General features: G+C 40.3%; 1 protein-coding gene across 1 annotated transcript in view; it reads right to left on the bottom strand.

Moving 5' to 3' along the window:
• Window positions 1–12,293, bottom strand: part of LOC102040863 (solute carrier organic anion transporter family member 1C1) — a 21,071-nt gene extending 8,778 nt beyond the window's left edge. The window contains 9 exon segments of the mRNA XM_014310799.2: window positions 1,611–1,848; window positions 2,715–2,960; window positions 4,167–4,265; window positions 5,344–5,490; window positions 5,807–5,928; window positions 6,623–6,755; window positions 7,630–7,771; window positions 9,183–9,328; window positions 12,181–12,293. Of these exon segments, the coding sequence (XP_014166274.1) occupies window positions 1,611–1,848; window positions 2,715–2,960; window positions 4,167–4,265; window positions 5,344–5,490; window positions 5,807–5,928; window positions 6,623–6,755; window positions 7,630–7,771; window positions 9,183–9,328; window positions 12,181–12,265 (1,358 nt within the window). The 5' untranslated portion in view covers window positions 12,266–12,293.
• Window positions 12,294–21,661: the final 9,368 nt, after the last annotated feature.

Here is a 21,661-nt window from a genome sequence, read left to right as displayed (position 1 = left end):
AGACCTGAAATCAAACAGAAAATTCTGTATTAATGAAAATTCCAGCTCAGTGGGCTAACCTTGTCAGCCACAAAAACAGCTGCAGCAATCAGATGAAGGAGCAAAACATAAAAGATCTTCAGTCAGGGCATTTTATTTTGTCCAGATTTAGACTGATCCTTGGAGTGTTACAAAGGTGCTGGGACAGCTTTGAAAAACTTCCTCCCAAGGACATGCTTCTTTGCTGGTTCTTTGACAGAGAGATTATGGATAAAGTTTAGATAATGCTCTTCCAATTCCTAGGTGAAAAAACACCTAGCTAGGTGTTTTTCCCCACAATTAGTTTGTCAGTGGAGTCATCTGCTGATTCCTAGAGGACAAATTTAGTTTTATCTAATGTCAAAAAAGCCAGAGCAAGACCTGCCTTTTAAATTTTTTTTAGTGCTTCAAAATGCTCTGACAATTTTGATATCTATCAGAGATTTTGACAGAAACTGGTTTTTTAAAAAAAAGAAGAAGAAAGAGTAAAAGATGTTGTGAAAGAGAAATAAGCACTGTGAGTTTGAGTCAGCCCTCAGGTTCCTTAGGAAGGGTGGATTTGGAGAGAAAAGGAGGAATTAAAATCACCTTATTGCAGGGACAGCCACTGAGCAGGATCCTCCCCTAACCAAGCCATCACACACTCTCTGTTGGATATAGTCCCTGTGCTCAGAGAAATCGAATGGTTCCTAATCCTCACTCACTTTGCACATACCTGAAAGCTTAGCTCCAGAAAATCTTTAAATACAATGAGAAGTACTACACTGAATGTAGGGATTGTTTTCTGGACTTTCTTTGGCCATCAACTGTACTTGAAGATTTCTCCTTGCTTTGAGGGGTTTGGTGCCAGGAAATTCCAACTTCTATCTTGAATGGAATTAACATAGCACAATGGATCATATCAGCTTTTCTGCACATATAGACCTCTGTTGCTGTGCAACTAATGCTGCTCTGGAACAACGCAGCTCCCTCTGGGTTGGTGAGATGTAAACCTCTTTGCTGCTAATGCTATTGAAGCCCTGGACCTCTGGAGCTGAACCCCACATGCAGGTTCAGCAGCTGGGCAGTACAGTGCACCCTCATGAAGTCTGCTGTAGAAATGTTGATTTCTGTACCCAAAGGCTGAAGCAGCTTCTCTCTCTTGTGCTCTAAGGGACAACTTGGGATATGACTTGATTTCCTTTTATTTAACACCAATCTCTGCAGAGAGTCGCCCACAGCACCCACTGAACTGTTCTTTGTTTTGTTGAAACAAACGGGAAGCCACCAAGGCAGCAGATCTCTCTGATGATAAATTTATGTAAACTGTTTTAAAATTATTTCTCAGTTATTTTCTTGCATTGTACATACATTATGTATGTACATATGATGTAGAGGGAAAGGGGAAGGGAAAGGAAGGGGAAGGACTTTTCAAATTTCCAGTGGAATGGGAATTAAGATATCAAATCATGTAAACTTTTACAGTAACTCTTGCATAGATAAACTCAGAGTTAATTGGTGCTGAAGCAGAAATGAAATAACTTACCTCCTATGAGCTATTACTTAAAGTCAGACAAGGAAGGAGAAGAAATGAACATACTCTAAAAAAATACAATTTTTCCTATATGTATATGCCACTCCTAAAATGTCCATTTTAAAGATATCAAGAAGCAGATATAGCATTACCTATGACAAAGTTAGTTTTTGAAGATGTCTGCCCATACTGTTGTTCAATATACTTTGGCTTATATGTCACCATGCCAATCAATGCATTGAACTGAATAATACTTGCACACAAATACAGAATGTAAACTGGATTCCCAAAGAGGTTCTTCAGGGATGGCAAGAAGTCTGCAAGACAAAACAGCAGAAATAACAAGCAGGCCAGAGAGAGAATAACTGCTGGAATAATGCTTTGTAACATGTGTGCCCCTTCCAAAAACACCAAAACTGCAAAACATTTCAGAGGGAATCTGTGAAGTTCCCTGATGCTCCTAACAGCTCCCCCATTTCTGGATGGAGGAACAGTGGAGCAAAACACTAAGCATCAATTCCCCAGAAGAGAGATCTTGTTTTAAATACCTTCTTTCTACCATAAACCAGGAATGATTTGGTTTTCATGTGTCCTCAACAGCCGCAGCACTGTTGAGCTTAATTTGGAGCAAAGAGTGCTCAGCACAGCTGACAGTAAGCACAGAAATATTAAGGTGCAGATTCAAGTTCTGAGGGAAAATGCTTTTGGGAAAGCATGGCCAAGGAAATGCAGTTGTGCAAACCAGCTCCTATCTAAATGAAGACAGCCTCCTCTAATACTGTAGCTGCTCTGTGCCCATTTATATTCTGATCAGATATTGTATTGTTTTCCTAATGCATGAATTTATGCATGAACTTACAGGAAAAAATAATTAGCAAAAAAAAAAAAAGGTTGGGTTTTTTTGAGCACCACTTCTGCAACAGTCACTAACATTTTTGCAGAGCTTCATGATATGTGCTGGGCCACTATTGTAATTTTACAACTCTCAGCCATTTCTCATGCGATAGCAAGTCCAGGGAACACTGAAGAGACCTTTGTGTGCGTACTATGCAGTTGGAGAGTGAAAGGGGAAAAACAGAATTCTGAGACCATTAAAATAGGGACTCAGAAAGTACAAAATTTTTAAGTCTAAAGCCTTTGAGAGAAAAACTGATCAATCAGGAAGAAAACTCAAGTGATTTGCCTTTTGCCATCTCTGCAAGCTTCGCCTGCTGCCAGGAGGATGTGCCTTGGTCCTTGTTGTCCTCAGTGATGAACTTGGAGTGCTCAGAGGAGGTGCTGGAGTCCTTCCTGCCCTCGGGCCTGGGGAGGTGCCTGGGCAGGAACCAGAAGGGGATGCCAGCCAGGATGCTGATCAGCCCAGCTATCAGGTAGCCCAGCCACCACGCCCCCACCCACTGCACGTCCTTGGGGCTGATGGTGATGCTGTCTGCAGAAAGGGGAAAAGAAGAAACAAATAAATGTAGGGATGTGAACCCTGTTTGTGGAGTGACAAAACTATCCCTTGTCTCCTAAAAAAAGGAAAAAAGTCCAGAAGTTTATCTCCTCAATTGGGTAAAAAGACACCTCATAGGACCTGGGAGTCACCTCAAAATTAATGATAGCCAATTGGGCAGAAACAAAAAAGACCTGCCTGAGCAATTCACTAGAAAAAGAAGAGAACAAAGAAACTAACTACTTTTGTGAGGTGTTTTACCAGGAGGAAGAGCTTCTTGGCCCTGGCTCGGTTTTTCTCTGTAAAGAGCTTCATAATTTTGTCTTTTATTAAAATTTTTCTGTTACCAACACTGCCGCTGAAGCCGTCCTGCTGATTTTATGCCATCTGAGGCGGCTGAGCTATCTTGGGTGTGACATAGATCTCCAAGAGCTTGTGAGACCTGGCTCGAGGAGACCCTTATATCAAATAAACACATCTGAAGGATATGTGCTACTGATAAGGAAGGAGGGTTTGCAGGGTGGTTTTTCCATCCAGGTTTAGCTGTGCTCTGTCACTGTGGGTGTTTTACAGGAGCAGCTGTGGGGACACACTGAGGACTCACTGATTGCTGGCCCTGACACTCCTGTGCCACTTGCACATCCCCAGAGATGCTGCAAGCATCAGCACTTGGGGCAGTCCAGGTGGCCACTCACTAGCTCCCAGCCAGGCTGTTCTGCACAAAAACCTCAGGAAAAAACCTGTTTTCCTCCTATTTTTTTTCCTTTTTTTTATTATTGTTTCCTCAGAAGAAGAGCAATCAGGAGATTTGGTAACCCTGCCAAACCACTCTTCTAAGCAACAACAGGATATTAAAAAGGCACATGCAGGATCCTGACCCTCAGTCCTGTTTGCTCCTGGCTCCCATGATCTCCCCAGAGCCTCCTTAGCAGAGCATCTCTTGGAGGCTCCTGCTGCAGATCTGCTGGGGCTGAGGAAGAATCAGAGCTCCTTCTTCCTCCACACCCACCCTCCTTGCCAGCCTATTCTGCATGGACCCCTACACTGCTGTCCTCCTTTTCATTTCATGGAGTGCCCACTCTAGCCCTGCTAGCCCCTCATGCCTAGAGGATAACCAGAGTTCTTGGCCAAAAATAGGCATTTTGGAGCCTATATTTAAAAACCTTGACTGGGTTTTAAAGCCTGAGTGTTCTGACTTACCCAGATCCACAAAGCCAATGTCAACGTAAAGTTTGGCACACAGGGATCCCAGGAGAAAGCCAAATATTGGCCCTATAATTGCCACTGTCTGCACACAGCCTGGAAGGGAAAACAGGGCACTGTTACACTCCTGAGCTATAAAGGGCACTGGTTCTTCTGCATCTGACAGCAGAATATGGCATGTGATGGGCAGCAAGAGACACACATTGAAATATTGAAATACTGAAAGACACACACAAATTGAATTGTTTTCAAGAAGAAAAAAAGTCATCAATTAAATTTTCCCCACTATGATGACACTTTTTATTGTTATCCAATTAAAGAGTTCCATTCAGCCTGAAGGAAAAAGTGTCAGCAAACTGAATGGCCTGAACTCAACAGAAGTGCCCATCTACAATTGCTAGAAATGCTTTAGCTGACAGGATCACAGAAACTGAGGAGCAAATGTCCTTTTTTTACAGTTAACTGATCACTTTTAGTTGAGGTATGCCCTGAATAGGCTGAGAAATCACTTTGCTTTGGTTTCCGCTGTTAATATATTTCAATACACCCTCAGCCAAACTTTCTGAATACTTTTAATTTTAAAAAAATTCACCTGGAAATCTGGGAAGAGGGAATCTTTTACAGAGAGAATCTGTTTTTTCGCCTTTTGCCAGGCTGGAAACTTGTTAAGAGCAGATGAGATAGGACTTTTTGGTAATATTTCAGGTACAGCCATCAGACAATGAACACAAAAAACTGTGATCCCAACTTCCTAAAGCTTCAGTACTATTGTTTACAATCCTACATGAATCTGGAGGAATGTTTTGAGTGCCCACTGAAATTCTATTTTAAGTGCTTAAAAGAGTGCCTGTTTTTATCACTTTCCAGAGAATTGAATGTGCACAGAGGCTCAGCAGTCCACATCCAGAAGAATTAGGAAGATTAGGGTAACAGCAGGAACCCAAGGTCAAATTCTTTCACCAAATTAAGATAATGGAACTGTGCTGGTATAATTAAATGGGAACTTGGTCCCTTGGGTGTACATGACTGTTAAATAAACTTTAATATTGGAAATTATGCAAACAAAACAATCAGGGCAAGTTAATTCAATAACATTCATTCCATTATTCAGAACGACTCAGTTCTCTCCTCTGGGGAGAAATCCATGAGGAAAAAGAAATTATATTTATTTTACCAATATATAAGGCAGCATTCTCTTCAACAGCATAATCATCAATGTATGCAATTCCCAGGGGCTGGATGGGGGTTTCACCTATTCCACGCAGGAGGTTTCCAAGTAAAACATAGATCCACATGGAGGAGCCCGCTTCCTTCTCACACCCTGTGGGCACAGCAAGAGACAGCAACCATGTGTTTGTAGTAGCAGTTTGACACTGAAAGCTCAGGGCTCCTAAAATACTTCTGTTGTGGGAGAAACAGTAGGAAAACTGTGAAATGGCTTAAGGTGGAAAAATTTTTAGCATGAACTGCCTCAAAGACAGTACAATTTTGCTGGTTTTATATACTTGCCACCACATCACTTTTTAGAAAACTCAGTTCCTTCTAATGAAAACTGGGATCTCCTGACAGAAAGATTTGGGAAACATCAATGACAGCAACCACTACCAGCCCCAGGACTGAACAGAGACAGTTCTCACCTGCATTTATTTTTGCTTGAGATTTCTCCAGGGCTGAGAGTGGAGTTTGGCTTTTATCCTGCAGACATGGAGAGAGGCTGACAGTTGAATTGATGGTGGAAGGGAATCTTTCATACCTGTATCTGTTTGGAAAACAAAGTTGTATTTATCCATAAGTACTGATGAGAAAAAACAAGCAGACGTGTAACTACCAGATAGGCCTAAAGCACTTAAATGCAAATTTCATCTGCATCCATAAGAATTCATCTGGATCCATTGCCAGTGGTGCTTTACAGGAGATAAACAGAACTCTGTTTGTACTGCAGCTGTACATGAAAATTGTCCTGTTGGTTCTTTTTACATCAGTGATTAATTTCAGGTTAACAGGCACTTTGCTCTACTATGATACATGAATTTGGACTGAGATTATCAGATACTGGTGTACTCTCTGGCTTGCGCTGAGATTGTCTTTCTGAGTTTAGTCATCACTTCTGTACTGTCATTTCAACAATTCCCAAACCACACCAAAATGTGGCCAGTCAAAATCAGAGACTAATTTAAAAAAAGCTGATTACAACTAAAAAGAGCATACATGTTAAATTATTTGCTCAACAGTAATAAATCATAAATTAAATATTTTAATAATAAATAATATTTTAAATAATTATAAAATAAATAATTATTTGCTCTACAGTAATAAATCTTTTCACAAAAAAATTTAAGTAACCTCATCTCCATATGCCTATTTCTATCATCATAACCAATGCCTAAATGTTTTAGTGAATGCCATGCAGTGTGCACAGCCCAACTGGAAAACAGGGATCACTCTGCACTTACCTTCCCATGAAGAACTGGGGCATTGCAATTAGGAATGTTCCAGCTGACATAATTAAGCAGCCTGCTCCAATTATTCTTGGCCTGTGAAGCTTTGCTCCAAAGTAGCTCACTAGAATTATGATTAGGAGGTTCCCTTTGAGAGTAAAAAAGGAAAACTGAGTTTTACTGCTTGTTGATAAGAGACCCCCTAAAATCACAATTCCCAGTATGTAGGCACTGATTTGGTGGGAATGGCCTTTCTCCTTCTTTCCAGGCATTCTGCAGGAGCCAATGCCGCCTGTGCTAGGAAAACCATAAACTTTGGATAAACAGCTGGAAAAGAGGAGAAAGCCTGTGCCAGCTGAACAGAGAAAATAACCAGAAAAGTAGAGAAAGGAGGAATCAAACAGAGTTTTACACACTTAGGCTAAGATTTCATTCCTGTGAGTTGCACAGTCCACAGAACACCCATGAGATAAATTCAGTGATCTGTAATTATTAGAGACAATGACATGCTGGAAACTTTAGTGTGAGAGGGAAGGAGAGGGACTGGACAGGAAATGCAGATTACAGTTGGAGGTTTGTCCTCCTGCTGCTTAATAATAATAATAATAAATAATGCTTAATAAAAATAACGCTTAACAATGCTTAATAACCTGCTCCTATACTAATGGAGATCACAAAGAACAAACACCTGTGGGGGAGGTGGATTTCTGCCTGCAGAAATCCATGCAGGAAAATTCTTATTCAACACTCAAAATGTCTATTAGTCACATGCTTAACTTACCAAATTACAATTTGCAACGTGCTTAGCTTGTCAAATTACATTTTTTTTTTATGTCTATGCTGAATTGCTTGTATTAGCAACCTTATCTTATTGAACATAATCATACTGATAGCCCCACTTATTTTTACCAGTGAATCTTGCTCAGTTTTAAGTTTCAGGGAGATTCATGCAATCATTCTTCAGAACAAACTGCTTCACTCTTTTTTTTCTGAAAATAAAAATGGCTTTCTACAGCACATACCAATTTCAAAACTTCCATCAATAACACCAACCAAAGAGGAAGGGATGTCAAATCTTCTTTCTATTTGTGTGATAGTACTTTTTAGATAACTTCCTGACAGTGCTTTAGCAAAATAAACAAAAGACAATGCACCAAGAAATATCTGTGAAAAAAAAAAGACAATGATTAAAATCAGGCAGTACAGAAGATATATGAATTATTTTTGAAGATGTTCTGCATTCCTACCTGGTCTTTTGCCAAATAGCCAAACCAATATTTCTCCTACTTCTTAGTAAATGCTAGATTGCTGATTTGTTCATCTCTTATAAGCAATATTGATAAAAACTGAATTGACCCTCAACCATTTCTAATTTCAGGTAGATGCCAAAGGAATTGGTAGATGCCTACAGGAATACATTAGTAATATTAGTTTGGGTTCCTAGAAGACACAACTTTAAAGAGAAAGAAACTGAGCTGAAATAATATTGCTTTTCTATTTCTGGAGCTAATAAACTGATTCTTGACTGGCTAATGTGTGACTGAAGTTTTATTCATTGAGGAGATTGGATTATTATTGGAGCAAATGGAGAAGCAGTGATAAAATTATATTGTGGTACAAAATTTATTTAATAACAACTCTTCTTCCATTTCAAAACAAAACCATTCAAAATTTATAGACTTCAGGGCAACTGTTGCTCATTTCACTGGCTGGAGCTGAATTAACACCTGAAAGATGTGTGTTTGAGTGAGTGTAAAAAACAACAGAAATAAAGACTGTGCACCATGAAAAGAACGAGGCAGGGCCAAAACCTCATTTTTCACATAACTCAAATCATCTCACCATTGCATGGTGATGTTGAGACCTCACCCAGGAGAGTGTCAGGAAAAGAGGCAGAGGCAGCAGGCAGAGCTTTGTGCTGCCTGCTGTGCCCCCTGTCCCGAGCAGGGAGGTGCAGCTCCCACCAGGCAGGCACAGCCACATCCTGAGGCTCAGAGCAGGGACCTCCCTGCTCCAGGAAAAACTTCTTGGGGATGAGAGAGGTGTAGATAAAGTGGTAAAAAAGAAGTAATATTTCTGCAGTTTCATTTCAGTCACCTCATGCAGAGTTCTCTTGAATGAGGAGCATTACAATCATGCTTTAATAACACAGCACTCAAAACACACAGACCATAACACAGTATTAGTTTGGAGAGCCCAGCAGACTGCCATGGCTTCCATCTTAAAAAGGCAACTATCTTAAAAAAGCAATCTGCACTGACAGCTGCCTGTGCTATCTGTCTGCCCTGTTCTCAACTTCAGGTGGAGCAATCAGGAAGACAGAGGGACTTTTTAGGATTGTTCTTGAAGATCTCACAATATGCAAGCCTCAGCCAAAAAATATTTGATGACTGCCAAACATTAGGCAAATACAGATCTGTAGAAGATTTTCTTGTGACTTAGAAATGTATCTAATCATTTCATCCTGACTCAGCATGACATAATCAGAACTTATAACAGGATCATTCATAAAAAATAAAATAAAAAGAGAGATTTTCTAAGTCCCTACTGGAATATTCAGAAGTTCTTACTCTACCTTTATACCTCCACAACACGACTGCTTTTCCTTGGATGCAGAAGATTCAGATTTGAATGAACATCGGTCCACGGGCAAGATTGTGTTGTTTGAGAAAAAGTGAGTATTTTCCTTGGATGAAACCTCCATGATGGTATCCTCTGCCTCTAAAGCAGAAAACATGGAGAACACTTTAAAAGGGCATCCCATTAGCTCAGCCTCAAAAGCTCATCATGTGACAGCAACACCCCGCTGGACTGTTTTCCCAACAACAGCAATTACCAAACTTTACAACAGAATCTGACCAGTGCACTGGATGTTTAATTATGGAAATTTGCAATCCACTTGCCTATAATAATGGAGATTAAATCATACTCAGCAAACAGCCATCATCTTCATTCTCTGGCTATCATCAATGTGATTTCATTAAACACTTGGCCAAGCATTGCCAGCAGACTGAACAAGGCTCATTAACATTTTAAATGACATTTCTGAAGGCTACATGTAAATTCATGTTTCTGGATGTGACCAGGTCTGCAGAGATTTCTCAGTGCTGACCTCTGAATTTCCCATATATCTGGGACATGAAGTAATTAGATCAAAGGAAATCTATCCCCCTTAATGAGGCACTTGAATTGTTTTAGATGGAAACATTAGCTCTAATCGTCTGATTTCAGCTAATGAGTTACACAAGAATAAAGAGGTTTAGTTCCCTTTACCATTTTACATAGAGTCTTAGGGCTCAGTGGTCAATTGTTTCAGGGGAAAATGTGAATTTGCTTCTTTGCAGGTAAATACAAAGAAGTAAAGAAAAACTAAATACTGCACTTTGAAAACAAAAGGTATCAGCAATTCTTAAATCTCCAGTTACCTACTGCACTACTTTGTTCTTAATTTCAATCTCTAAATCAGATCTGAAAATATTTATGAAATCAGCTTCTGTGTTCACTTTTAGGCAGTCCTATGTTTTACAGAACTGCTGCCTCAAAATATGAATAAGAAAAGTTCCTGTTCTCATGTTTGTCTGAAGAAACATCTTACATGTTAAAAATATGTGGTTTTATGTCTACACCTCTGGATGCATGTGTTTTCATAGCTTCCCAAAGAGGCACCTGTTTTAGCAGAAATACAGGTGAAAATAACAAAAGTATATCTTTAGATGCTAATATATGCTCATAGGCTGTGTTCTTATATCAACAAGACAAAAGGACTCTGCTATGACACCATAATTTTCACCAAGATCTCTCCATCATTTGAAATAAGAGCTGTGACTACATATAAATGTTTGCATTTCACACTGTCCTGACAGGAACTCTCATGTATTTCCTTATCAACACTAAGGAGTGTAGAGGTTTTTTTGCAATAAAAAAATAATTTTTTTGTGCTTGCTGAACACTTATGGCACTTATTCCTGTTCTGCCTCTGATTTTCTTGATGTCTTGGGAAAAGTCACACTTTTGAACCTGAACCCCATTTTTGAACCTGTACAATGGGGAAAACCAGCTTGTCCCTCACAGCATAAATCCTTTTATGAAAATCACATGAGGTGTGCTACCGTGGAAGCGCATCAAATAGCCTCTACTGCATATATATATATATATAGATATCTACAGGTTTAATATATCCCCAGGTATATATATATAGACATCTACAGGTTTTATATATCCCCAGGTATATATATAGGTATCTGCAGGTTTAATATATCCCCAGCTGCTCTTGGGACATGGCTTTAAGGAGGTTGGTAGTTTTCGGAGCCACCTGCAGCCACGTATCTCAGAGCATCAGTCTGGTGCCCTGACAATGCCTCTGATGGAAGATTTAACACAAGGCAGAGCACGGAGAAATGTGCCCAGCTGAACCACAGCCAGCTGCACTGTTGGTTTTGATCTCTTTGGTGCAACCAGAACACACAGGACTGATTCACTGTAATCACAGATTTGCCACTCAAATACTTTTGGCACTGTTGGTGTTATAGTGGGACTATTCCTTATAGACTGTCAATTCCAGTGGCAGGTGAGGGACATCTCTGGTTCTATCCAAGGATGGCCTCAGGTTGTCACCATACCATATTTCTCTGGTGACCTAGAAAATGAGGACAGAGAATGCCTAAACACTTCCTTTCCAAACACGGCAGGGATGCCAGAAAAAGGTAACCATAGAATCATAGAATTGTTTAGGCTGGAAAAGACCTCTGAGATCATTGAGTCCATCTGTAGATCCAGCACTGAGAGTCCATCACTAAACTCTGTCCTTGAGTGACCCATCCACCCACCTGTCCAATGACACTGGACAAACCAACAGTCTATCAAATTTCTCTTCTTCTATAAAAGAATGCAATACAATTAATTATTTACAGAAAGTGTGTGAGAAAGTTCCTTACAAGAATGTAAACATCATAAGGCTTAGAAAATCTTAGAAAATCTTAAAAAATCAGGGTGACACACTGCAGCACTCCAGCTGTGCTTCACCACAGCTGTAACAGCTGAGTGACACTCTGCCTGGTGGGTGACGCTGCCCGAAGGACAGCTGCTGGACATGCTCACACCTTGTCCCTGGCTCTTCTGGGCCCACAGCTGGGGCTCAGACCCCTCCTTCCACCCCTGCCTCCAGCTGCTGAGCTGTGGGAGCCCACCCTGCTCTCCATCCCACCAGCAGCGCTCGCAGGGGCTCACCTGTGGCACAGCCTGGTGGCACTCACCGTCCCGAGGGCTGGCATGGGCACCTGTGCCTGAGGGTCAGCTCCAGGGACAGGCCTGTCCCTGAGCACACACCCAGCAGGCTGGGACACCTCCAGAAGTGCCCCTTCTCTCGTGCAGAGTGCAGGAGTGAGAGAACATCCTTCCCCCTCTGGGAGCTCCTCCACTCTGCAGTAAGCCTCCTTAGCCTTAGGCAGGCACAGGAGCTGCACTTGCTGCACTGGCTGGACACACAGACAGCTCACCCACGAGCCCAGCTAAGAGAGACATCATCTGTGAAAAGTCAAGCAGCAAAGAGAAGAAAAAGAAAAGCCAAACCTTACCTGGCAGCAGGAACCCCCAGAGATGGTGCCCGCCAGTTTTCATAGGTAAGCTTCCTCTACTGCTCATGTAAACCCACATTTGCATGCACAGAAAGGGGAAAAATTGGAGAGGAAAACCTCCTCTCAGAAATGACCCTGTCTGTGGATGTACATCTTATTCTGGAGGAAGAGGAAGGAAGAGAATGCGGGTGGGGGAACTCGTTTTGTCTCTTGTCTTGCCTGAGCATTTGCTATTTGTCTGCCCCCCATCCTCCTCCCCTACCTGCTCAGGTTTTTCTCCCTCTGTCCCCTCCTATCAATTCCAGGACACTGGGCACACCAGCAAAGCAAAGAGGCTGGGTGCCCTGATGGGAATCATGAAGAGCACCTAAACAGCTCCCAGGGGGTATTTTTCTTTGTAAGTTGCTGTAAGTTTGAGGAGGCACGTGACAAAGCTTTGTGGAGAGAGAGAAAAAAAAAAACCACCAAAACTCTGATCTTATTAATTGCTTAATTCCAGGAAACAGAAGAATTCAAGGGGGAATGGGCTTGGGGAAAAAAAAAAAGAGAATGGGGAGTGTGTGAGAGAAGACAGGCTGGAGGGTGGACAGGAGAGTCACAAAGACTTATCCAGTCCTGGTCCTTCTTCTGCTGCCCAAAATCCACAGGGCAATGTCCCTACCAACATGAAAAACCCCAACAAAAACAACAGAGGGAAAATATCCATTAAGGGGGAGGACAGAATTGTATGGGAGAGCCAGTCAAGTCCTTTGCCACAAAGAAAGAAAATGAAAATTTTGAAGATTTCATTCCCACCCTGAGTTTTTCCTGCCACAAGGTCACAGCTGCTGAAACATTTATTTTAAAGTTTGGGTAAATGTGAGGAACATGACTAGCTCCCTCTGTAGTTTGTTGAGCTGAGAGAGGCTGCAAATCCTGTCTTCTGCTGCCCTGTAGGCTTTGATTATATAAACAGAAAAGGTACTAAAGTTAAAAATTCTTCTTCCTTTTCCCTTCTTATTCCCTCCCACCCTCTGCAGTACAGCAGGTTCCCATGGCAGCTAAAACCTCACTCACACAGCCAAACACAGACTAGGCTTCTGCTTTCCTAGATTTAATACAAATTATTATCCTTCCCTTCATTATTTCTCCATTTTGGGTTCTTAACGTGGCTGGAATTTTATTATACTACACCTAATTCACATTTTGTACTTTAAAGTGTCTCGTATCCTTCTTTGCTTTGGAAACTTGGAAATCTATTTTCCCCTTTTCTAAGAGATATTAGAGTGCCTAGTAGTCCACAGCAACTAGTGATCAGGAGACTTAGTGATTATGAGCTCTGTCAGCCTCTTGAAGAGAACAGCTTCCAGGTCATTTCCTTGCATTATTAGGAAAACTGAGTTTACACAATACAGGACCTGTGCTAGTTTTGCATGACCTTTAATCTTCATTGCTGACCTTGCTGCTTTCAAAGATTTCTGACACAGATTCTAGTTATCCTGCCACTGGTAACCTTTACCACACTGTCCTTTAAAATAAGTGAAGTTTCATTATCAGATTCCTAAATTTGTTATAAAAGTCCCTTAATCCTCTAATCCTCCTAAATTATGCTACAAATTGTATTGATAAGAGCCTTGTCCTCCACACTCCCAGAAAGATACCTACAGACTGGTTTTATGTCCTTTAGAAAGCAGCAGTGCTTTGAAGAACAGGGCCCACAGATTTAGTGAAGTTCTCTCATATTCATATTTTCTAGATTTTTGGTTCATTGTAAAACTGCAGTGTCAGGTTTTTACCACAGTTGGTGTTTTATTGAAATTTTGTTACAGAGTTGTCTTTGACTTCTTTATAGGCAGTGATATCTTAACTGGAACTTCCCCAAAACCACTTGGGGGAGGTATTTTCCATTGTGGAAAGTTCTCTTACACCTCCAGAAGAGTGTCACCCTTCCTTTATGAACTAATTATAGCAGTTCCTCATAGATGACTGTACTTATGTCCTCTACAATGCTTTTCAAGATGCTCAGAGTAAATGAACACCAGATCCTCCCTAAAATTCAGTAAATTAATCTGACAGAAAGTCTCATCCAGGTAGAAATTTCTTGGTTTTCCAGGCCTTGCAGGCCATGGATGTCCCATGGAAAGGCAATGCAGTACATCACCCAGCACAATGCACTACCAAGGATTGAGACATGAGAAACAAATCATTACCAATTATAATACTGGACATGACAACCCTTGTTTGCCACTTTTCAGTGCCTCCCACAGCACAATGACACAAAACCCACTGGAAGCTTGCTGGATAATCAACCAGACAAGCAAGGTTTTGCTTCCCTATAGTCCTAAAAGAAATTGTCTGCTTAGGTATACTTATTCTGTAATTGGAACAAAACCTTTAAAGCAGCTACAGGACAAAGAACCAGACTGAAGCTTGTTCCTTGAGGTCTGTTTTCTTTGCATTCCTATTTTGTATTAGTAGCAGGGAATTAGAAGCCAGACCACCATCATCTCTAAAGCACAGGTTAAATTAATTATACTTGCAAAGCCTTGTCTAGCCAGAGTGAACGGCTGTGACAAGCATGATCTTCATACACAGGCCCACCATTGCACTGACAGCACAGCAGATTTGTGGGCCAGCCTTTGGAAGCATGAAATGTTTCCCTTCCTAAAAGACATTTTAAAAATAAGTATTCCAAAAGAATGCATTTTCATCTGCTAGAAGGAAAATACTGTTTAAAAACACAAACCAAAACATAAAAATATCACCTTAAATCTGAATTTAAGCGATTCCTACACCCCAACAGAGAATACATTTGCAACCCTTTATATTGGGCTGCAAAGCAAAGTTACTTATAAACCCTTGATGGAATGAGTCTTCAACTACTACATTGAAACTTGGCCAAATGCTCTTTTAATATTTTAATTTTGCTGACACATAAATGCTCCAACCCTAAGTAACAAATACTATAAATGTGCAGCTTGCAGTCAATGAGAGGTAGAAATAGGGAAGACATTTGCAGTTTACTAATAAGGCATTCTAGTTTCACTGCCTATAAAATTTTAATTTTGCTTTAGTTATGCTACTCTACTGCTACGGATTATTAATTTCTGGACATTAATTTTCCTCTTCTTTTTGTTGCCAGTCCTAGGAACAGGCTTGGTAAGAATATAAATGAGTAGGAACTCCACTGCCAGAACAAACCTTGGGTATCCATTCCACACCAAAGAACCAGAGACAAATGATACATAAATAATAAATTTGGCTTTTAGAAACTCTTGGGGATTGCTGGGGGAATTTCAGACTTGTGGACTTTCTTGTCCAACTCAAGACTTCCAGATCTATCCTCAAAGAATAGTTTTCTTACCAAAGGAAAGCAAAGCAATAGAAAAATGTTCCAATTATATTTTGGACCTAACTTCTTAGTATTAGGATATGCAAAGTTCCTACTGAATAGTCTCTTTACTCTGAGGTGCCTATCAAATCATTCCTGATGTTTACATTTGCAGCCCCTTGCATGAGACATAAGGAAGAAAAATGTTCAAAAAGAGGAGTGGCAGTGAAGGCCTTTCTTTACTGCACCCTGATCACAGAGCAGTATCACCTCTTCTGTGTCTGCTCTCTGTGCTGGGTATGTGAGGCAATTTTTAGGAGTGTGATCAATGGCTGTACATTACCTTGCAAGCACTTGTAGAAGGTGCTGATGAGGTAAAATGGCTCAGAGGTTTTCCTTCCTGAATGGTTAGTAAAAAAACCCCAAAACAAGCAAAAAACCAAGAAAAAACCCCAACCAACTGCCCCTGGCACTGCACTCAAATGGCAGCCAGGTTTTAAGGAGCCATTTGAACAGAATTACTATGTTTTGTTCATGCAGCACCACACTTTGCAAAGATCCCAGAGGGCCCTGTGAGACTTGTTTGTGAGGGAGTACAACAAACAGGATGAATGAGAAATCCAGTGATGTGACATTCTTCAGGGCAGGAAGCATTTGCACCCACTGGAGCTTTGGGGAGAATTGCTGTGTATAAAGATGTAGTAAGTGAAACTGGAACTTGTCCAGCTCTCACAGATTAATACCATTAATCTTAAAAATAGTCCCATAGCACTTTCCTTAATGAAGATAAGTTCTTTGAAGTAGGTTTAAACCCAAAGATTTTGCCTAGAAATGCAGAGAGAGAAGGTACCAAGAACTGAGCAGAAAAGCTGATTACACTGAAGGTGTTGAATTTGTAGAATATGATGCAAGAACAGTAACAAACAATCACCACCTGCAAGGGATTGAGAAGGGAAGTAATTTATCAGCAACAAAAGGCACATTAAATGAAGCCATTGTGCAGATCTAACAGGAGCCTTCTGCTGTGTATTTCCTGGCTGAAGACAAGCAGGTGCTGCAGCAACCTTTCATCTGTAGCAGACTTCCAAACCATTCTGCCTGTGTGTATCCCAGGTTGTTCAGTGATTACAGCTGGCAATCCACATTGGGTGTGACACAAGCCATCAGAATTTTCAGTTTAACTTGAAACTTGCACCTTTCCTCATGAATTAATGTAAGGTTCCTGTCACCTCTGGCAGTGAAGCTGTTGAATAACAGAGTTTTGACAACTTCCACTGCAGCACGCCAGGTCTCTGGGAATCCAGCGTGGAGTGGTTAAAAATTCTCCTTTGGATGGTGTGACATGGCAATCCCAGAGCTACAGACCCCACAGCCAGGGTAGCACCTGCAGATTACCCCCCTGTCCAAGCTGTTGCTCTTCCACCCCTGCATTAACCACTGACAATACCTGGGGAGCCCGTGGGGGCATCAGGCTGATTTCCACAGGATTTTGGTGAGATAATTGAAGACACATTGAAAGAAAGCATTGCCAAACAAAGCCCCAATAGTTCTCTGAGAGTTGTGTTTGCAGTGAAACACTTCAAGTGCTTTTAGGCAACTGCATTTGCCCAGCAATTAAGGTAATTTGAACATCTGGAAAATGCAACATTTAATTGAGCTGTGAGGGGCTGTGCTCATGGCCTCCTTTATGCTTCAGCAGAACCCCAGGAGAGGCAGGCTCATGTGTGTTCTCATTAGCAGATTCACTGCTCCTGCCCTGTTTTATTGCTCAGCTCTTCCCATGGGAACCCCTCGCTGTTTGAAGAGCTCCAGAGAGAGTTTGAGGATTTTCAGACAAGTGCATTCCTTACCTTGGTAGCCCCTGCTCTTTGTGATGAGAAGTAGTGAGGCCAAAGTTTCTCTTTGCTACTCCAGTTGCATTCCTCTCTGTGAATATAACATCCATTAATTACATGCTCTTGAGATAATAAGTGTTTGGGACAGACCCGCTGCTGGCTTAGAAGCAGTTCCCTTGGAACAGGTTTAAACATATTTTACTTTCCTCCTGGCAATGATTCTGATTTGTATCTTCCTAATCACTGCCTGGTGCAAATTTCCTTACACTTTTTTTTTCATTCAGAATTTTAGCCAGAGGACAAATAAACTGGGGGGCATTTGAAAGCTGACAGCCAGATATGGGGCTGATACTCTTGAGGATTTTGGAATCTGTTAATTTTTCATTTCTAGGAAAAGAGGCTTTGAAGACATGGTTGATCTAGATAATTTTTATGTAACCATTTCAAATCAATTAGCTGAAGAGCTTCCAAGTCTTTGATGAAAGTAGGTAATAAAACTTTAAAAATGGGTAAAATTTTTGACAGCTGTGAGATACTTTTTTGAAATTATAAACAGTGAGCAAAGACAGTAACTAGATGTCAATTCTAGCCCACATAAAAGACTAGTAAAATTTGACACTGAAAAATGACAGCACACTTATCAATATAATGGCAAGAAAATTGATTTCACTCACTGATGTCCCACTTTAACAGATTACTGCCATGATTAAGATGGGAAACTGTTAAAGTAACACATTTCATTTTCTCTGGAAGCATTAGTCACTGTGCATTGCTGAATGCTGCCCTGTAATACTGACCACATCCAATCCAAATTCATTGGATTGAGTGGTACACTGACGATGGATGCTGAAATACTGGTTAGCATTAAAGAAGAATGGTTATAATGAGGCTTTCCACAGATTGGTTGAGTCACAAATGATTTAACATGGGATTTATTAGTGATCTGAAGCAAAGTGCAGAATTCTGCAGGTAAAAGTCTCAGGAAATCAGATACCAATAAACATGACCTTGGATCACTAACACACACCAAGCAGGGCTGGCAGTTAAAATGATAATTCAATATATACAAGCTTTCACTGGATTTGAATCAGTCTAAAGAGGACACAAGTCATTTGTAGTCTGACACTTAAAGCTGGGCACTGAAAGCAATTTTGTTCAATAAAGGAAGAAGAAACACAGCCACCAGGATACCACAGAATTATATTTATGTTGTACATTTGTCTTCACATTGCAACATCCACATTGTTCATTTTGTGACAAGTATTTCTAATAGTTTTGAATACATATTTACTGTATAATACATTTTACCAAGAGGCACTTCCAGTAATTCTGGCAAAAAGGAGCTTCATTATAGTGTCTAACTTACAAAACAGTAAAAATAAATAATGTTTATCTAAAAGATTTTTTTTCCTGTACAGAATCTATTTTGTACAAAACATTTATCAGCCATTAACTAAATCACTTAACAAATACTTGTGAAGAGAATATATTAAGTATTGCTACATGTATCGAGTGCAAGATACTAGTGAAAGGAAAAGAATTATTCTGTTTATGAAAATCACCTAAAAATACAAGGCCTTGTTCCTGAAGTGTTTAGAAAGGAGAAGCTTGGTTACAACAATATTGACAATATATAAATATAAATTAACGTATGTAGTAGTACTTAGTGAAAAGAACACTGTGTTAAAAACTGGCGTGTACAAATCCTAAACAAGATGGCACTTCTCTGCATTGCCACTTTGGCTGGCAGTTAATTTTTAAAATATTGCTTCAAAAGAATTATAAAGGTACACAAAACCCTTTGTCAAATAGAGCCGTATAAAATTACACTCCCCCCATCTTTTTCTCACCTTTTGAAATGAAAAAAAAATCAAGGAGGGATTGAATTTGTAGTACATGAGTGATTTGTGGAAACTTGCTACTATAGCTGAGTCTGAATAAGCATCATTAAAATAACTTTGCCCCAAGGTCCCAGACCAGGAGCCAACCCTCACAGGACAGTATGTAAGATCACCAAATTTCTCAGTGTTTCCTGAAGTAAAAAAAAAAAAAAAAAAAAATTGTCTGGCCTGTTGCAAATTTTAAAATAAAAAAATGTGTATAATTTGGCCCTCAAATCTGGGGGGGGGTCAAGTGCTTCAATTATATTGGCACACCCGAGATTTTAATTTAGGAAGGGTTGTAATCTTGCTAGGTTAATTTCTTGATTACCAAAATTTTTAATTTTTTCAATCACATCTTCTACATGATATACATACTTGAATATCGTTACCCAGACAGGCCAAACTGCATTGGAAAAGGATTATTTTTGGAAGGTATTTCTTCCACAACTGGAGGCAAAGGTGAGAAAATGTGTTTTTGTTGGAAAATATTCTAGATGTTCTTCTATCAAAAGCACTAAAAAGAAAAAAAAACTGCCACCCATCAGTGAAAATGTGATTCTGTTAAACAAACGTAACCCACAGTATGAATCACTGCTTTTTGAAAAGTGAACTTAAATTACTTTCCATCATGCAAACATCTGATATTGATTATTCAAGAGAAGAAGACTTAACATCAGAAAAGTAATGATCAAAGTACGCTGACATGGTTGAAATATTAAAGATATCATCAACACCAAAGAGCAGTTATTAACGTTTGCTTTGATCTTTTGGGACACCACCTGCAGTACTCTGTCAAGGTTTACAAACACCTACAAATCAACATTTCGCATTCAAATACAGGTTTTTGTTGTGTTTCAGGATCAGGCAGGAATTTTGAGAAGGAAAGTCAGCTTTAACAGACTTTAGCAGCCTTTCTACCTGAAGCAGTATGTACACAAATGGCAGACCCCTCGCTGCTTTCTCTCTGACCAGATCACAGAGCTTTTTAATTTTTTATTCTTTTTTTTAGGAAGGCATTGTGTGACAATCGCTAGGGCCAGAGGGGGAAAATGAAAAGCACCACCAAAACCTCTCAAGTCCTTTAAATAAATATTTAAAAGCAAAGAGCAGTTGCTAATTCACATCAATTGTTTCTAAGCATTTGCTGCAGTACAGGAAGACAGCATTGAAAATTCAGCCATTATTTGATCTGATTTCTATGGTTTTGCCTCAGGACAAGAGAATTCAGCCATAAAAGCACACATGGCTTGTGGCAAAGTCCTGTGTACCTGCTCTTACGCTTCCACATAGAAAACAGGAATATTTGGATTTCCCCAACTGATTCACTGCTCTTTCCACACCTGCAGGTTTCAGTGGTGCTCCCCAGAGCACAGAGACTCCCTCTGGCATCCAGGGCAGAGCAATTCTCCTCTGCTGCCTCATTCCCACATCTCAGACATCCTGCACACACAGCTTTGGGAGCAAGAAACCACTGGCACAGACTGGCAACCTCAAAAGCTCAAAAGAAATATTCTTTTTTTTTTTTCCTCCTCTTGCATCAAGCAAAGTTTTCCTTGATGAAGGAGAATTAAACAACTTCAGTTATTTTTTTTTTTTATTTACTACACCCTTCAGCTTGACAGACACACCCAAGGCCAGCTGGTTTCACCTGAACCTCACCAGCAGTTTTACAGGAGCAAGCACTGGGGGGAAAGTCGGTGTACACCTCACACTGGCAGGGGTTCAGACTGCACAGTGCTCACCATTTCATTTTTATCAAAGAACTATTGTTAATAGCTCAAGCTCTTGCCTTTTGTGCCTTTTGTCACTGTGAAAATGAACTGTGCAGAAATACACCAGCAATGTTCTGCCCCCAGGCTCCTGAGGAGCTTTGTCCTCAGGGCTCACTCAGGTGACATCTGCATCCTGCTGAGGTGGTGAGATGCATTTTTCATCAAAAGAACACCTGCCTGCCAGGAAAATCCCACTAATGGCCTCTGAATAAATCATAATGAGGTTGTAAATGGAGAATAATTCTCACACTGCTCCCTCCAACACTGGAACTCAATATCTACCACAGCAGGGGCTAAACCCTGCTTTGATTTACCTGCAGAGGAATGTTGTTTTCCTAAAACAAAGTGATGAAATTCAAAGAAAGATCTATCACAATAAATTGCTCTCAAAAATACTGGTGCTATTTTGCTCTAAATCAAAGTTTGACTCCAATAATTTTGCAAGCTCTCCCAATGTTTCTTAAGATAGCTCTCACCTAATTTCTATGATTCTTTCATCTGTTCTGATTCTTTCAAATTGTTCAAAATCACTTAACATGTATTGTTCTCCAAGATCCCTGGATGTTCTTACTTGTTGATTCACTGAAGAATAGAAAAATAACTCTCGTGCTCTAATTAATGGGATAATTATCTTCTCTTTAACACTGCCATCTTTTTGACTGATACTGCAACATCGAGCAG

This window comes from Geospiza fortis, unplaced genomic scaffold, assembly GCF_000277835.1.
Source record: "Geospiza fortis unplaced genomic scaffold, GeoFor_1.0 scaffold583, whole genome shotgun sequence".
Lineage (NCBI taxonomy): Eukaryota > Metazoa > Chordata > Aves > Passeriformes > Thraupidae > Geospiza > Geospiza fortis.
This window is presented reverse-complemented; position numbering and strand designations above follow the sequence as displayed.